This window comes from Dermacentor andersoni, chromosome 11 (genome assembly GCF_023375885.2).
Source record: "Dermacentor andersoni chromosome 11, qqDerAnde1_hic_scaffold, whole genome shotgun sequence".
In the NCBI taxonomy this organism is placed as follows: Eukaryota; Metazoa; Arthropoda; class Arachnida; order Ixodida; family Ixodidae; genus Dermacentor; species Dermacentor andersoni.
Window position 1 is genome coordinate 66859465 of NC_092824.1, and position 17882 is coordinate 66877346.

At 48.2% G+C, this 17882-nt stretch overlaps 1 protein-coding gene across 3 annotated transcripts in view; it reads right to left on the minus strand.

Moving 5' to 3' along the window:
* The window catches only part of Vinc (vinculin), a 59783-nt gene that overhangs the window by 33917 nt on the left and 7984 nt on the right, over nt 1-17882 (minus strand). For all 3 annotated transcript variants that reach the window (XM_072285282.1, XM_072285284.1, XM_072285283.1), the window contains exons 3-10: nt 17348-17519; nt 10733-10878; nt 9803-9971; nt 7579-7733; nt 5510-5728; nt 4298-4490; nt 1001-1146; nt 343-435 (exon numbers count right to left, since the gene is read on the minus strand). In XM_072285282.1, the coding sequence (XP_072141383.1) occupies nt 343-435; nt 1001-1146; nt 4298-4490; nt 5510-5728; nt 7579-7733; nt 9803-9971; nt 10733-10878; nt 17348-17519 (1293 nt within the window). The remainder of the gene's footprint in view (nt 1-342; nt 436-1000; nt 1147-4297; nt 4491-5509; nt 5729-7578; nt 7734-9802; nt 9972-10732; nt 10879-17347; nt 17520-17882) is intronic.

Genomic DNA, 17882 nt, shown 5'->3' on the forward strand with positions numbered 1-17882 from the left:
TAGCCATGCATCTGACTTCGTCGTCTTGCCAACATCCCCATAGAGTGATGAAGTGCCTCATGCAGCGTGAAAACAAAGAATGTGTTGACCCTACAACGACGTACAAGTCGTCAAAAAAAGGCAGTGCCCAAGCATAGCGATCAACTATCACTTGGCTTCGTCAATTTACCTTTGCAATTTATTTTACTTGACGTATTTGTCACCTATGGCCATACATAGTATATAAGCACTTGAATAAAAATTTCACTGTGAGCATAACACATGCGTTATCTACTTGCTTTGCCTCTTTTCTTTTGCCTGTGCTACAACACACTGCCCAAGCATAGCTATGGCCGCCCTTACCCTGTTGACGAGGGCCTTCTGAATCTTGTGCTTCAGTTCGAGCAACTTGGACGAGATGAGTCGGGCAGTCTGCAACGCCTCGGGAGAGTTGCCCTGTTCACCACAAACGAGATCAAAGGCGAACACATCAACAGAGATAAACACGAGTTTAACAATGTTCGTATAAGGATCACTATTCTGCAAAGAAGTGCAAAAGAGAAGGACCGAAAATAGAACACCAAGACAAGGACAAAGCAGCTTGTGTTAATGAAGAGTACAAGGTGAAGAGGAAGAAAACAGAAGGACCAGGCAAGAAGGACTGGGCAACACTTCAGCAAAAAGCCTAAACTTCACATTTCCTTTGGAACACCGAAGTCACCTGTCTCTTTACTGCAACCACCCCCCAGTGTCTTCCTTCCATCCACATAACACCATCTGTATTACAAGCATTCCTGAGGAGCACTTGTTTTCCCAGTGGCCAATCACGTGCCCAAGTCATCAGTCACACAACATTCAAGACAAGCACAAAACGAAGACAAGAAAGAAAACTGCCCAATCGTCCAGTTGAAGCTCTCCCCCTCATTTTCATTCTGTGCTTGTTTTGCTAAACGTGAACGCTTGCCAACGCACCCAACAGCGTGCCTTGCTACGACAACGTCAAATGCACAAGCACACACACCTGGCCTCGCCTGCACAGGTCCTTGAGCTTGCGTGTGAGCGAGTCAATCTCGTTGCACAGCTGGACGATCTCGGCTCGCTGCGGCATCGGGCAGCTCTCCGCGGTCCGCCGGCCTTCCTCCACCGTCAGCTGGATGGCATGCTCGCCTGAAAGATGGAATAAAACAACACTGAAGTACGGGCTATGTCTGATTCATGCGTGCTTCGCAGCACCAGGGCCACAAAGTTTAGGCAGTGCCGGTGAAGCACAAACGTGGTGTCGCCGGTGCCAATAAAGAACTCTGCTCCCATTTTTAATCAAGTGCTGAGGTACAGGCCGTGTCGTCTGCTTGGCCAAATCGCTAAGTGGCCTGGCACGTGTGGCTTCTTTTTCGGCTCTGTGCAAGCTCCTCGTGGCTTTCAGGGTACTTCCACGGCACTGCGCCATGAACAAAGTTGCTTTTTTTGGTCCGGCAGCGACAGTCCGGACAATCAAACAAATACAATGGGAGCAGGCAAACACACAGTTACAGTAGAGCCTGCAATAAGTTTCAAAGTACCGGTGACTTGGCTCTGCTGAAGCAAATCGAATGGACCCATAAAGATAAGGCTACGTTGATTTCTTAGAGGTAGGTAGCTCACACAACAAGCAACAATACAATAAGGGTGATATTGCAAGAATCATTTGCTACAAGCAGTTGATGACAACAGTTTCTTTTCTGGCGGCGTGAACAACTGTCTTTCCTATAATGCTAACAAGTAAACCTTTCACACAGCCTTCATTGTCAGAGGTACACACATTCATAATTTTCTGGTAGAAGCAGCAGCCTGCCTGAACCACCAATGCTGTGCGTAAACAGCAAAAAAGGACTACTGATAACGATAGACCAGTTTTATTAATGGCAGGGTAGCTTTTCTGAGATGACTTATGCCCAAAACATTGCAATCAACATACTGACTAATGCTTGAATATGTGCACAGCTGTTCATTCTTTTAATACAGTGCGTGCATGCGAAGCACACAAGATTGTTTGGTGTTCAGTAAGCAACATGCGTTCAACTCTCAGCTGCTGTTTTAGTGACGAGGATTCCCACCACATTTTGGGCGACCAGTCATATTCACAGATTTAAAAGGGGTATAGAATATAGTGCTGCGATATGTACAGTAAGTACACGCCACTGTCTTTTAAAAACTGACACTCTCAAAGTTAGAAGTAACCCAAAAAAAACAGAGATGCACTAAGGCTGGCAATTAGCAGACTTGGTACTTCTGCTATGATGCTAGCAACAGACCCCTTTTGCAAATTATTACACTCCAAAGGTTTTCTGATCATGCTCACGATATGGTGGACAGTATGTTGCTGAAATGGTCGATCCTTTGCAGCTTTTGTGTTGTTCATTCTTTATTGCGTTCAATATGATGAAATGCAATGCACAAAAGGCGGTTATAATATCTGAGCTGCACATTATTCAAAATTTATGTATCTGGCTGCCCCATTTTGGGTAATGGGGCATTGTGAAAAAGCCAGCTGACATTTCTGACTTGCAATTTTCTTGCGTTAAATAAAGGTCGCAACTCTTTAAACCCAAGAAAAAATAATGGCAAGTGTCAGATTGTCCTAAACAATTTACTAAAATATTTGTTTCTGCAAACCAGTTTCTGTTTTGGGGCTTAGGGAGGTGGATGAGTTCCGACGTCACGATAGACTGACTCACTCCGATGCCAAGATCGGTGTGGCTATCCTACCCAAATGTGGTCAGAATAAAAGCATACAACATGCTTGTTTATTAAAGCGATAGCTTTCTTTGGCTCTTTCCGATGCGTTTGTGATTGGAGTATCTGGTGTCCATGTCATTTCTCCTTGGCCATGCATCTTGCGCAGGCATTCCACTGTCTTGATAGTCTTTGTTATACTGGTGACGTTATACCATCATGTCAAACCATCGACACACTTATCGTCACGCCGACATTCCATCGTTGTCGCAACCCCACCATTGTTCCACCACCGTTGTCACGCTATCATCGTACTATTACCATCATGCTGCTATCACACCATCGTTGCTGTCACACTGTCATCGTCGTGCTGTCTTCATCGTCACGCTGTTGTCATTGAGCTGCTGTCACGCTCTCATCATGCTGCCGCTGCTGTCAAACTGTCATTATTGTTTCATTGTCATCACAGTCATCTTGTCATTGTTGCACACTAGTATCGCACACAACTAATCTCAGAAGTTCTACACCACAAAGCTATCACTTTTCGACACTCAAACCTGCCACGTTTTATTTTAATTTGAGCAGCACCGTCATACCTGGTCATTATTGCTTTATCAGCAAATTTTAGTGTAATGACATCATGATGGTGTCTATGATGCCAGGCATATAAAGACCCAACCTAAGTATCAAATTAAATTATCCTAAAAGCAGGGTTCTCATGAGAAATTTTTGAGAGGCGGACATCTTGTCAGTTGGGGAGAGGGTTAGACAAGCAATGAAGCCACCCTTCTCTTTCTTATTTTTTTCGATACGACCATTTTGCCATTTTGCCATTTTGAATTGTAAATGCACCAATTTCGCATTTTGGACACACATTAACGAAACCAACACAAGCCAGCTACGTGTGCTATCACAATCCCCAAACTTCACCAGGACAAAAAAAATTCACAGGTCACTGCTATCAAAATGTACACGAAACACGTGCCAGAAAAGGAATTATTCTGCGTCGGCCAATAGGAACACTTCCTGTGTCCACATGGCAGCGGTAACGAATCGTGATGATAGTTTTGTTTTTCATTTTTCATTCACTTCTTTTGCTATTATCTGTGCATAACGAAACATGCTGCTGTGGCTATCTAAAGCTCAGATCTCTCACTTGACAATGGTTCCAAATGGCTGCTTTGCATCAACGGAAACTCGGTGCAATGGCATCTCCCGACACCTGATTTTCTACTCGATTCTTGTCTACAGCTCACTAGAAAAATGCAATTACCTCAGCTTCCACGTCACTTTTCTCTAGAATATTTCCCCACGTGATAAAAGAACACTCGAGAATCGTGCAAAAAAAGAAAGAGACTAGGAAATTTTTACCAGTCAACTGGAGAGGTGGGCGGTGAACACGGAGTAGTAGGTGGCATTTCTACCGCTGCTCACCATGGGGAGAACCCTGCCTAAAACTGTTTCCCAACCTCCATAATCGCCAAGTGTCGTCCTTCTAAGTGCCAAAAGCACATCGAACTTTGAAAGAGTGCTCCAGTGCTCCTTTAAAAGGGTTTGTCAAATGGGTTTAGCAGTGAATGGACCAAGGGACTGCTGTGTCACCCACCGAGGCCACGGTCGGACACACCAGGGTTGACCAGCCACTTAAGCGCCTGTTCCACGCGGCCACCCACGGTGTGTGCCAGCTGCTGGATGCCGCTACGCTCCACATTGGTGATGGCCTGGCCAATGAGGTTGTTCAACTCGCGCAACTTGAGACCAACACCGCGAGCCAGCGACTGTGCCTGGGGCGATGCACCCTGCGTGGAAGGATGACACAGCAGGATCGGTAACCAGCACATGGTGAAAAACTTTGCATGCTGCAAGGTTGGCTCCCCTGACACCCCACCCAGCAGTGGCTCACCAGTAGTGCACTCATTGTCAGTTTCAGGTGGAACCATAGGTGTGAACAGGGTTGCCCATTAGGGGGGGGCCTAGGCCCACTGAAGTCCTCTCCCCACCATCTCGATGGTGTGACTTTTGTCAAACAAACCCACCTAATCCCCATGCAATCACCACACCCGCAGTTGCTGCACCGAGCACCGAGTTGCTGCGCATTCAAGGATGAGAGACGTTGAGACAGTGACAAATGAAAAAAAAAATTTAATAATTTTTTAAGGAACTAAGGAAGGTGCACTGAAGTTGATTGAAGCTATACGCTCTCGGCACTTTCCATCCGGCGCACAGCAACTGTAGCGGAAAGGCAGGCAAGTAGTTTTGGTTGGGAAAAATAAAACTTTTTTTGCCAGTGGTCCATTTGCGGTTTGCATGCACCCCCCTCACTGACCCGGGGGGGGGGGTCAATAAGCACAATTTAACGCGCGATTGTGGGCACATTTTAACGGCGACACCCAATGTGGTCTCGAACTGTTTCAAAGCAGCAGAGACAGCGGTGACCCCTCATTTCCTGACGTCACACAGTCATGCCAAAATGGCAGACACTGTTTGTGGCAGTGGTTTAGGGGCAGCATTTTCAAGCTGAAATTTTGAGTTAAATGAGCGCCAAGAGCCCAGTTTCTTTGTGTGTGCATGACCATATTGGGCCCTCCACTCTCAGTTACGATAATAAACGGAGAACACTTGAACGACCACGTCATGGTCCCTTTAGTGTGCACCTAAATCAAACTACACAAGCATTTTTGCATCCCGTCTCCATTGGAATGCAGCTACCGCACACGGGAGCCAAGCCTGTGACATTACGCTCAGCTACAAATAAATGCGCACCTGATGTCTAAGATAAAGAGCAAAAAGAAAATAGGGAAATGGTTGTGACACTAACCTTGCCCTCCTGGCGCAGTTCACACAGGGCGTTGGTCATAGACTCGAGGTCGCCACAGAGCTTGCGGATAGCGTCACCATCGGCAGGCAAAGACCGGTCGGCAACCCGCTTGGCATAGTCAAGGATGTGCCGCAGCGACTTCTCACCAACTCCGCCGGTGACAGCCATTGGGTCCTCTAGCCAGTCATGCGCAGACTGGATCTTGCCCGCAATTGCATTCTGAGGACACAACAGATAACAGGGCGGTGGAAACATTTAACTCTTGTCTGAACGGGCGCAGACGGTCACTGGGTGTAATGAAACAACATTCTCACAACACAGTGAGATGCATGGTATTTAGATTTAAGCATTACCAAACGTGACAATGTTTGTTGGCAAAACAAATTTTCTGGCAAACTCGAGGGGTGGGATGTGTACCTTCAATTTAACTATTTACGGACAAAGATACAATTACTGCAAAGCAATTCGCAACCAAGAATTTTGATGGTCGGACTTCGAGGCCAACTGCAATTAAATTTTGTCTTGGTTATGCTGGTTGAAAATTACTGGTGGTATATCCTATTGAAGCAGTCTTGGCAAAGCTGCAGGGCTGGCAACTAACTCTGTCTTATTAACAGCCTTTCAATAGTGCCTCAACAGAGGACATGGGCAACCGGCTGTAAGCATTGATGCTGATCCCAGAATTGAGCACAAATGTTGATCTGAATGCCTTGCCCAGGGAGGAGCCGTATCTCAATGTCTGAAGTCCTGCATCTCTCCCAATGAGTGCATTAGCATTAAGTGACACTCTTAATGCATTAGCATTAGGAGTGTCAAAGTGGAAAAAAAGTGTATGTGTGCAAAGTGTAGGAAGCCGGTCATGTGGTAGAGGTAGAGGGGGAATGGGAGAGCTTACAAGAGCATGTATGTGTGCCAAATAAAACGCATCTATAACAATATTCAAGTGTAAAGAAAACCCCATTGTTGTAACCCATAACTGTTATAATAGAGTTGCATGAAAAAAGCAGAAGGGGCAAAAATCCAAACGTTTTAATTAGACAGAGAAGTACAGTCAAGCCCACTTATGGCATTACTGGTTTTAACAATACTCGGATATGATAGTGAGCAGCCTTGGCACTGTGAACATTTGTGTGTATTCTGTGATAAAATAAACCGCACGCTACAATGTTCCTGTGCTACGTTACTGGCTACAACAATTGGATCCGGCTACTGGGTGTCTGCGGCACAAAGAAAAGGAAAGCGAAATCCAGGTGAAGATAAAGAAATGCGAGCCGCTTCGTTACAACTACCTTTGTGCCATGCACCCCACGCGGCACGCCTTCGCCGCCCCTCCCGTCTCCCTTCCACCCATCCGGCGCGAGCGAGAGGGTGAAAGGGCACGGGAGAGGCGTGCGCGAGGTCGGCGATGCAATCAGGGTTCTCACACCTGCCACTGTAAACTCAAACAAAATATTACTTCCAAACAGCACCTACATTTGTATAAGAGCGCAGGTTCCACAAGCAGGAGCTGCAAAGGCCCTTTATTTGCAGACACTAGCTAAACCTAGGGTCACTAAATGGATAAATAAGGTGACTTTAGCCCGACCAATTTAGCGTCAGTGTCCACACTGATGTCAGAGCAAGCATACGACTGTTGCTGCAGCAAATCTTGAAGGTGCGATGGTTACTTCAGCGAAAAAGAAAAAAAAAAGGAAAAAGGTAAAGAAAATCTGAATTTTGATAGCCAATGTGGGGGTCAAAGCATTATGCAAGTAAATAAGGTATTTTGTATATTTCAGGTTTGTTTTTTTTACTCACAGTGCTAATACTAAAAATAGCAAATTATTACTTTCATTCGTGTTTCTTTCGGTGCTTCTTTTTGAAGTTGCACATAAGAATTCTCATAAATGCTCAGAAATTATTTTTGCTTTACTTTCACTCAAAACACCAGTGATCAGGCTACAATTTTATATATCTTGGTATACGTTGCGACTACTACATCTTAATATAAAACGTTAAAATAAAGAAGCACCGAAAATGAGCACATTTCTAGCACTAAGGAAACAGTCTACATGGCCACCCTTACAAACCTGTGCCTTCTTCATGACGGTGAGGTTGTCAGCGTCCCACTCCTCCTCGTCGTAGGTGGTGAGCTGGAGCACACGGATGATCTCGTTGATCTCCTCCGTCATGCGCAGCGCCAGGTAGTTGCGGTTCTCTGCCGCCTCCTCGACACCCTTGCCCGCTGCATCAGGTTGCCCACCAACACGCGCAGCTGCTCAAGCTCACCCCTTTTATCAGCTCAAAATGAAGCTAGATGTGAACACAAGAATGACAATGTGACAGATTGTGTGTTGAGCAGCAGAAGAAATTAAATCTGGGTTAGTGCGCAGCACGCTCTTCTGATGATCAAGGCACCAAAATACAGAGACAAGGAAGAGTTCTAGCCTGTCCGTAAACGCATTACAAATTATGGAATACCGGTATATAAGAGGGAGAAGCAGGTGTAGAAGTGCTGGTGGTGTCATGTTGTGATGCTCACGTCAAGCATTACAAGGCAGTGCTACCAGTTCTACTGCTGTTATCAACGTCTCTCATATTCCGGTTATGAGAAGGGAGTGGTGGACTAAGCAGAACGAGAACTCCAGGCGAGGTGAGGCAAGGTGCGGTTCTCAGAGGTTGTGCGTGTGGTTGACTGTAATTGGCAGGGGAATGATGAAATGGCACAAGTGCGGTAATGAGAGAGGAATAAAGACGTGGGTGGCGCGAAGTGCAGTGTGATGTGTGGTATGCGCGGATGGACGGCATGGTGGGAGAGTCACAGAGTGCAGTAATAAAGTGAACGTTTGCGACGGATGTGTCGGCATGTCATCGTTCGTGACACGTTATTCCATAAACTGCAATACATTTACGGGTATGCTTTAATCAAGAAAGAGACAAGCACTGTGTCTGTCCATCTCTTCACTACCGGTGTTTTGATGGTTTTGTGTTAAGTATATTTTAAAACCATGTTGTTTAACACAGAACAGGTTTTCCTCTTCCATGTGATCTATTATATATTTACAGATTACATGTTCTAACAGCTTGCAGGCAGTGCATGTAATTGAAGTACGCCGCTAATTTTTACATTTAATTTGCTGCCTTCTTTGAAAACTGGAACTACCCTGGCCACTAACCAGTTATCATTTAAGGCACCCGTGCCTAGCAGTTCCCTGAAAATCTCAACTAAGAATTCTACAACTCGTCCACTGTAGCACTTAAGGAATTCATTTGGTATATTATCGGGCCCTGATGATTTCTTACAGTTTAAGATCAACAACAATTATAGCATGCCTTCTTTAGAAATCTGAAGTTTGTCCTCACACTTGTCGCACGGTTCTGGAATCGGACAGCCAATCATACCAGGCGAGAACACTGGGCAGAAGAAATAATTAAATTCCACTGTCTATCAAGACTGGTTTACCACATATCCTGTTATCCACAAGGACTGCCGTTATCTCTGGTTTTGAGCCGGTCAAGTACCTCCAAGCCTGTCCAGGCTATTTCGCATGTAGTCGATTAAAGTGGATGAAAAAAAAAATTTGGTCGGGCTGTTTTAAGTTCTTCACAAACCTTCATGCTAAGAGAATAAATAGTGCCGCTGTTTCTTGGGGTCGCTTGCCATGTGCGCCGTAGTCGGCGTTTCAAATGAATGATGGTTCCAGTGATCCACGGGTTTGCTTTCTTCACTCGTTTCTGTCCCACAGGTACGAATTGTGATATACAATCAGCCACAGTTGACTTAAGATACGTCCAAAGGCACTGCACATCATTTCCCCTTCGAATCATGTCCAGAGCGAGCTCTAAGTGATTGAGGATAGACGTGTCGTCTGCTCTGTGAAAATTTAGGACATGTGTACTGAAATGTTTTACCAGGACCTTATCGGCGATCTTAAGAACCGCTGCCATGGCTTCATGGTCCGATATTCCCTCTTCTACATACACTTAATACTGAAAGCTATTGTCCAATAAAAAAGATCAAGTATCAAATGACTCTGACCCTGTATTCGTGTTGGCTCATTTATCACTTGAATTAGACTATGTTTCACCAACGTTTCTAGTATAGTCTCAACTTGCAACCCTATCGCACCCTTTGCATAGCTCTTCTGCCTCATTAGGTACAACCAACTTAACCAATTCCAAGTTCTAGTGCATTTTAACACTTCTGCATTATCACTGGTTAAACAGAAAAATACATTCACAAAAGGCCCTATGAGACACGACAAGCGAGTCATGTAGTACGCCTATGTGCAGAGAGTTGCCACATGTGCGTACACTGTGCCAGGATCTGGACGAAGATCTTCATGCTGCAGATGAGGATGGGCGCCAGGACCTTGACCGAGTCGAGGCAGCGAATCAAGATCTCCCGGTGCACCTGGTGGGTCAGTTCCTTCTCCCGGGCATCCACGTCACGCGACACTTTAGTAAGGCACGGGCTCATGTCCTGCGTTCAAACAGGTGCGGCATCACTGTCACGAGCAGTGCTTTTGTCACAACTGCCAACGTCACAAGCAGCTGCCCCCAAAAAATCAATGCTTTCAGGAACTTCATAAAGCATGTGTGCTCACAAGATTGTATTTGGCCACTCGCTCAAGCTTGTAGCCCAGTGTCAGGAAACTAGGGCAGCCACCTGTCCCCCTTTGAACCAGGAGGGCCAGTTTTCTTGCTGACACTGCCAGATGCTACTTTCACCTCCTGTTTAACATTAATTTGCCAGTTTTACCGGCCTCTCCAGTTGAACAACTGAACAACCTGCATGAGAGAGCACCCACCAGGTAGGAAATACAGAGAGAGTTTAACTTTAACCTCTCTAACAGTCATTTTCTTAAAGTTTTGCATTTCAAGTTGTAAAAACACTGGCATTTCAATTAGTTGAACTGCCACATGTGATGCCCAGTTCACCCGAGTAAATCAAACAGTGCATGTCGCATCTGAAGAGAGAATGAATGTAAGACAGACAAGCTGTCAAAGCTAATTAAGTGCTTTTTTATGCATGTGTATAAAAACAATGACGAGATGATCGACACAATGCAAGCCTGACAACTCGGGATGCTTTAATCTAGTGGTCTGGAACTGTAGATAACATCACATGGTGCAAATGCAAGGCCCACTTGACTCAAACTGCTTCACTTCAGTTAACTTAGACTATGTACAGTATACTCATTGACACCGTGTGAACATACAGAACGTGTAATGAACACGTACCTTGACGAACTGAACGAGGTCTTCCATGGACTCGATCACCTCAGACACTGCCAGGTAGTCCAACACTTTCTTGCACTCGCGGATGATCTTGCGCACCTCGGACTCATCGAAGCAGAGCAGAAGGGCAGATGTTCCTTGCAGGATGCCTAAGGATAACGTAAAAAAAAAGGATACACTTGTGAGACGACTACAATAAAAGGTGTGGTCAATTGGCATTTACCCATAACATGAACCATGCAACAATAGCAGTGAAAAAAGGATGCCTGGCATTGTTTGAAGTGTTGCTCTTTGTCCAGTGACAATGCTATGCTATTGGCTTTGCGCAAAACAGACTCCAAAATCAGAGCACAGCTGAAGTCTTGAGCATGGAAAGATGATAGACTTAGCCAAGCTAGACCTATATTACCCTATATTAAACAAAGCCTACATTCAAAGTGGCCTTTAGAATTGTGAATGATCAAACAGTTGCTCAGTGCCTGGTTATGTCAGTTACCTTCGTGCTACATCATGCTTTTGACGTTCTCTGCTCTCGATATTGTGTTGCGCTCGAGTTCCCGACAAAAGATGCCATCCACTACACCAAGCATTGTTTGCTTCCCACATTTATACAGTTACTGTAATTAGCACATTGACAGCTACTGCCAGTGGCAAGTTAAAAAATAAAGGAAAACTCTTCCTAAGAAAAAGCAAGAAATACGACACACCTGCCCTTCATGCCTCTGCACTTAAAAAAGTTGTTCCCTCACAGATTGCACAAGTACAAAGAAGAGGCATCCCGATGGTTAAGCAACAATGAGCATGCTGCAGTCATGCATCATATTGACACGTGTACTTATCTTTATCGGGCAACTACGTTTCGCCGCTTAACTGTAATCACACAGCGAGGGACGCGCCTGCATGTATCCGACGTTTCTGGAAAGTTATCGACGCTTCTATCCGCGTGTCTGTTGTCGCCGAACCTTGTGTTATCAGATTTCATCGCGTGACACGAATGGTGTCGAACTTTGTGGAAGACACGCGGGTCCCATCAGTTCATCTGGAACATTCGACGACTGATCTATAAAAGCCGACGCGCTTGACCCGCTAATCAGATTTCCGACGATCGCCGACTGTGTTCGCCGCTTTCGTTGTGCTATAAGTGTAGCCTGTTTTGTGGGCACAAGTTCGCCCAATAAAAGTTAGTTTTCTCGTTCACAGTATTGCTACTGTGTTCTTCTACGTCACCACCACGTGACATCTGGTGGAGGTGCTTTTCGTCCATGTACAGGACGCCCCCGACAAGCCGTGATCCCAGCCCAGACCACAAACAGAACACCAACGTAGTCCCGGACCACCGAGCAAGCCGCCGTCTTCAACAGCTGCCCCCGGAGCACGGACTTCTACCTGAGAAGACCAAGAAGATTGTGGCCAAGGCAACCGCAATGGCAGCCCCAGCGTCCCCCATCGTGCTGCAGCAGCCCAGGGAACCACCAACGTTCCGCGGTTCCACATTTGAGGACCCGGAAACCTGGCTGGAAACGTATGAGAGGGTCGCTACGTTTAACAACTGGGCAAGCGACGACAAGCTACGACATGTCTATTTCGCATTGGAGGACGCCGCCAAGACGTGGTTCGAGAATCGAGAAGCCACCTTGATGACGTGGGACCTCTTCCGAAGCGGCTTCCTGCAAACATTTCAAAGCGTCGTGTGCAAAGAGCGAGCCCAAGCTCTACTGGAGACAAGAGCGCAGCTGCCGAATGAGACGATAGCGATTTTCACTGAGGAAATGAGCCGTCTGTTCCGCCACGCCGACCCAGAAATGTCCGAGGAGAAGAAAGTACGTCTACTGATGCGTGGTGTAAAGGAGGAACTTTTCGCCGGTATGGTAAGAAGCCCACCGAAGACCGTCGACGAGTTTCTTCGTGAGGCGACGAGCATCGAGAAGACACTGGAATTGCGGAACCGGCAATTTGACCGACGCACCAAGCCAACAAGCTACTCCGGAATTCAATCACTGGCCACGGACGATTTATGCGAGACCATCAGGGCCATCGTGCGCGAAGAACTGCGCAAGGTCTTGCCATCGTCGCAGCCTCAAGTGGCCTCGATCGCCGACATCGTGAAAGAAGAGGTGCACCGATCGCTAGGAGTTCCTGAGGTGCAACCACAATTACCGCAGCCCCAGCCAGAAGCGATGACTTACGCCGCCGTCGCACGCCGTCAAGCTCCCCCTCCGCGACAACGCCAGGGCCCTGTAACGCCACAATTCCGTCGTCCACCGCCGCCGCCGCCAGCACGCCCACCCGTCGCCCAGCGCACCTACGCGAGGAAGACGGATATTTGGCGCGCCCCCGATCACCGCCCGCTCTGCTACCACTGCGGTGAAGCCGGCCACGTGTACCGCCGATGCACATACCGGGAGATGGGACTGCGAGGTTTCGCCGTTAACGCGCCGCGGCCACAGATTGGCGAACGACCTCGCGATATCGCCGACTACCTCGCCGCCACTCAGTGGAGCCCTCGACGAGCTTCCCGTTCGCCGTCACCAGGCCGCTACCTGTCGCCGCAGCGCCGACCATACACTGGCCCAGCCCGCGGCCGGTCCGTCAGCCCATATCCGGAAAACTAAAAGCAGCAACCGATGGAGGTGCGGTTGCTGTTCGTCGAACTGACGAAGATCCTCCGCCGCCGACGAAGCAACCATCTCGACGACCTAATGACGACACGCCGCCGCCCCGACGAAGTCAGGAAGCCAAGACTACACCGACGAAAGACGACTTGACGACGCGACGTTCAAGCTTCAGTTCAACACGACGCAGCCGTGATCCGACGCCAAGACCCAACTGCAACGCCAGACAAAGAACCACCGACCTCGACGTGCTTCTCGACGGCCACGCAGTTACCGCCTTAGTGGACACAGGGGCTGATTACTCCGTCATGAGTGGACACATCGCCGCCCAGTTGAAGAAGGTTAAGACTGCATGGGAAGGCCCTCAAATTCGCACCGCTGGAGGACACCTCATCACGCCAACTGGAATCTGCACGGCAAGAATTACCATTCATGACCGGACTTACCCTGCCACCTTCGTTATCCTGCAACGGTGTTCACGAGACGTCATTCTCGGCATGGACTTCCTGAACCAACACGGCGCAATCATCGACCTGAAGTCGCAGTCAATAACGCTGTCGGAAGATCAAGCGATACCATCGGAGAGCCCTTGTAGTCGGCACGCCTTGAGTGTGCTCGAAGATCAAGTGAGCATCCCGCCTCGCTCCAGCATCGTTATTTCGGTCGGCACCGAAGCACCCGCTGACGTAGAAGGCGTCATCGAAGGCGACCAACGTCTACTACTCGACCGTGAAATTTGCGTCGCAAGAGGGATCGCTCGACTGCATGGAGGAAACACGAGAGTGTTGCTGACAAACTTCAGCCAGGAGTTCAAGCACATCAACAAGGGCATGACGATCGCATTCATCGAGGAAATTCAGGAAACCAGCGATGCCTTTGTCCTCTCGGATTCTGTTGCATCTACCCCGACGACCGCAGTTCCCGAGCCAGACTTCAACATAAATCCAAGTCTCCCCGTGATTAAGCAGCAACAGCTCAGAAGTCTGCTTCGACGATACAAAGACTGCTTTTCGACGTCATCAAGGATTCGACAAACACCAGTCGCAAAGCATCGCATAATCACCGAAGAGAGCGCTCAACCACTACGCCAGAGCCCTTACCGAGTTTCGACGCGAGAACGCGAAGCTATAAGACAACAAGTCGACGAAATGCTGCACGACGACATCATCCAGCCGTCGAAAAGCCCGTGGGCGTCTCCAGTTGTTTTAGTGAAGAAAAAGGACGGAACCCTACGTTTCTGCGTCGATTATCGTCGACTGAACAAAATCACGAAGAAAGACGTATACCCCCTCCCACGGATAGACGACGCATTAGATCGGCTCTGCAATGCTAAATACTTCTCCTCGATGGACCTCAAGTCTGGCTACTGGCAAATAGAAGTCGACGAAAGGGATCGCGAAAAGACCGCCTTCATCACGCCAGACGGCCTCTATGAATTCAAGGTTATGCCATTTGGACTGTGCTCGGCGCCTGCAACGTTCCAGCACGTGATGGACACGGTTTTAGCAGGATTGAAGTGGCAGACCTGTCTTGTTTACTTGGATGACGTCGTCGTCTTCGCCGGAAATTTCGACGATCACCTTAAGCGGCTTGCGACAGTATTAGAGGCCATCAAGTCATCAGGGCTCACCCTGAAGCCGGAAAAGTGTCGCTTCGCTTACGATGAGCTTCTATTCCTAGGCCATGTCATCAGCAAATCTGGAGTGCGCCCCGACCCGCAAAAGACAGCTGCCATCGCAAAGTTCCCGCAGCCAATCGACAAGAAGGCAGTGCGCAGATTCCTTGGCATGTGTGCCTACTATAGGCGCTTTGTCAAGGACTTTTCGCGCATCGCGGAGCCGCTAACACATCTAACGAAATCTGATGTCGAGTTCAATTGGGAAACGCCGCAGGCCGACGCATTTCAAGAACTCAAACGACGCATGCAGTCGCCGCCGGTACTTGCACACTTCGACGAGGACGCCGATACTGAAATCCACACTGACGCCAGTAGCCTAGGCCTCGGTGCCGTCCTAGTCCAGAGGAAAGAAGGACTTGAACGGGTGATATCGTATGCTAGCCGGTCGCTGTCAAAAGCGGAAAGCAATTATTCTACGACTGAAAAGGAATGCCTCGCCATCATTTGGGCTACAGCTAAATTCCGCCCTTACCTCTATGGCAGGCCATTCAAAGTCGTCAGCGACCACCACGCGTTGTGTTGGCTAGCTAACTTAAAGGACCCTTCAGGACGGCTGGCGCGGTGGAGCCTCAGACTACAAGAATATGACGTAACGGTAATATACAAGTCCGGAAGAAAACACTCCGACGCCGACTGCTTATCACGCGCCCCAATCGATCCCCCGCCGCAAGACGACGTGGACGACGACGCCTTCCTTGGGATAATAAGCGCGGAAGACTTCACTAAACAGCAACGAGCAGACCCGGAGCTAAAAGGCCTCGTCGAGTATTTGAAAGGGAAAACCCACCTTATCCCTAGGGCATTTAAGCGCGTGTTGTCTTCGTTCACGCTACGAAACAACCTGCTCGTGAAGAAGAACTTCTCACCAGTCCACGCTAGCTACCTTCTTGTGGTGCCGTCAGCGCTCCGTCCAGAAATACTGCACGCCCTACACGACGATCCAACCGCTGGGCACCTCGGATTCTCCCGGACGCTGTCGAGGATACAGGAAAAGTATTACTGGCCGCGTCTGACCGCCGACGTCGCCCGTTACGTCAAGACATGCAGAGACTGTCAACGACGCAAGACACCACCGACAAGGCCAGCAGGATTACTACAGCCGATCGAACCTCCTCGTCGACCATTCCAGCAGATTGGGATGGATTTGTTGGGGCCGTTTCCGATGTCAACATCCAGGAATAAGTGGATCATCGTGGCGACGGACTATCTCACCCGCTTTGCTGAAACCAAAGCTCTACCAAAAGGCAGCGCAGCCGAAGTGGCGAAATTTTTCGTCGAGAACATCCTGCTGCGACATGGTGCCCCAGAAGTCCTCATCACCGACAGAGGAACTGCTTTTACAGCAGAGCTCACCCAAACCATTCTGCAGTACAGCCAGACGAGCCACAGGAGGACAACTGCCTACCATCCGCAAACGAATGGTCTCACGGAGCGCCTGAACAAGACCCTCGCCGACATGCTAGCAATGTACGTCGACGTCGAGCACAAGACGTGGGACGCGGTCCTGCCGTATGTCACCTTCGCCTACAACACGGCGGTGCAAGAAACAACACAGATCACGCCATTCAAGTTGGTTTACGGCAGGAACCCGACGACGACGCTCGACGCCATGCTGCCGCACGTCACTGACGAGGAGAATCTTGACGTCGCTACCTATCTCCAGTGCGCCGAAGAAGCCCGACGGCTCTTCTACGTCACCACCACGTGACAATATCCTCTAACAGCCAAGACTGGCTAAAGCAGAGATGAAGAGGATAGCTCACTGCAGAAATCTGCAGCTTGAAAAGGAAAGAGTAGAGGAATTTCCCTGGTTGTCCTTTTAAAGAATCTCATTGCTAAACCCATGCCAGAAGATGCAGTACGGGAGACTGCACTGCGGAGTTAATTTCTTATGCACAGCTGAAATAATTTCAGATGCGTCCCTCACACCTTACGAACAAGAAAGCACCCCCAGCAGGGTGAGCTGTAGAGCTGTTTCATGGCAACGGCTGAGCATGGCAAAAGTGGGGAACACAGATACAAAGCATAAGAAAATAGAAGCAGAAGCAGACAAGGTGATTTGATGGTGCATGGCTATACATTCTGTTCCAGAGGCACTTGACCTGTCACCGATTACACAACTGCAATAGACTAGAATGACTGCAAACAGGCATTATATTTGACATGACGGATCTGATCTGGCAACCTATGTTTCTCAATTCACCATCACTATGCTCTTTCGCTTCTCCTGCACCAAAGAATTTTGTCCGCTAAAGGGCTTGTTTCAAGTTTTTCAAGCTTCGTCACTTCCCAGACTGTCCCTTCTACATCAGAGTAAGCGACGCTCACCCCGAGCACCCTCAATCAGCTTCTTGCGGGCGGGCTGCGAGTAGGGGTCGGCCTTGAGCATGGCTGAGGCCTCCTCGAGAAGCTTGGAGGACTGCTCGACGCGCTGCAGGGCAGCAGGCATGTCCTGCCGCAGGATCTGGTCGTCGCTGCTGTTGATCGTCTCACGCCCAACCTGATGTGACAGTACCCGATTAAAGCATTCACTAACATGTTGGCAAGTATTGTAAGCGAGCTAGTTGATATGAGTTCACATCTGTGCTTACTGCAAACAATGCCTTCTCTTACTGAACAGACGAAATAATGAAATGCCTAAATGACTGAAAGAACCACAAATGACAAATGATTGGAACAAATTAACAAAATATTGCGTACTGTTGATGGAACACCTCAGTGTAACTGTTCGCCTCGTATACATTTGTAGTTATCACTACCAACAAATTTATAGACTTATAGATAATGTACTACCTTTGCCTGATGTAAATTGTACTGAAATTTCCTCTATAAGTGCCCTGTCTTCTTTTTACAACTAGCGTCA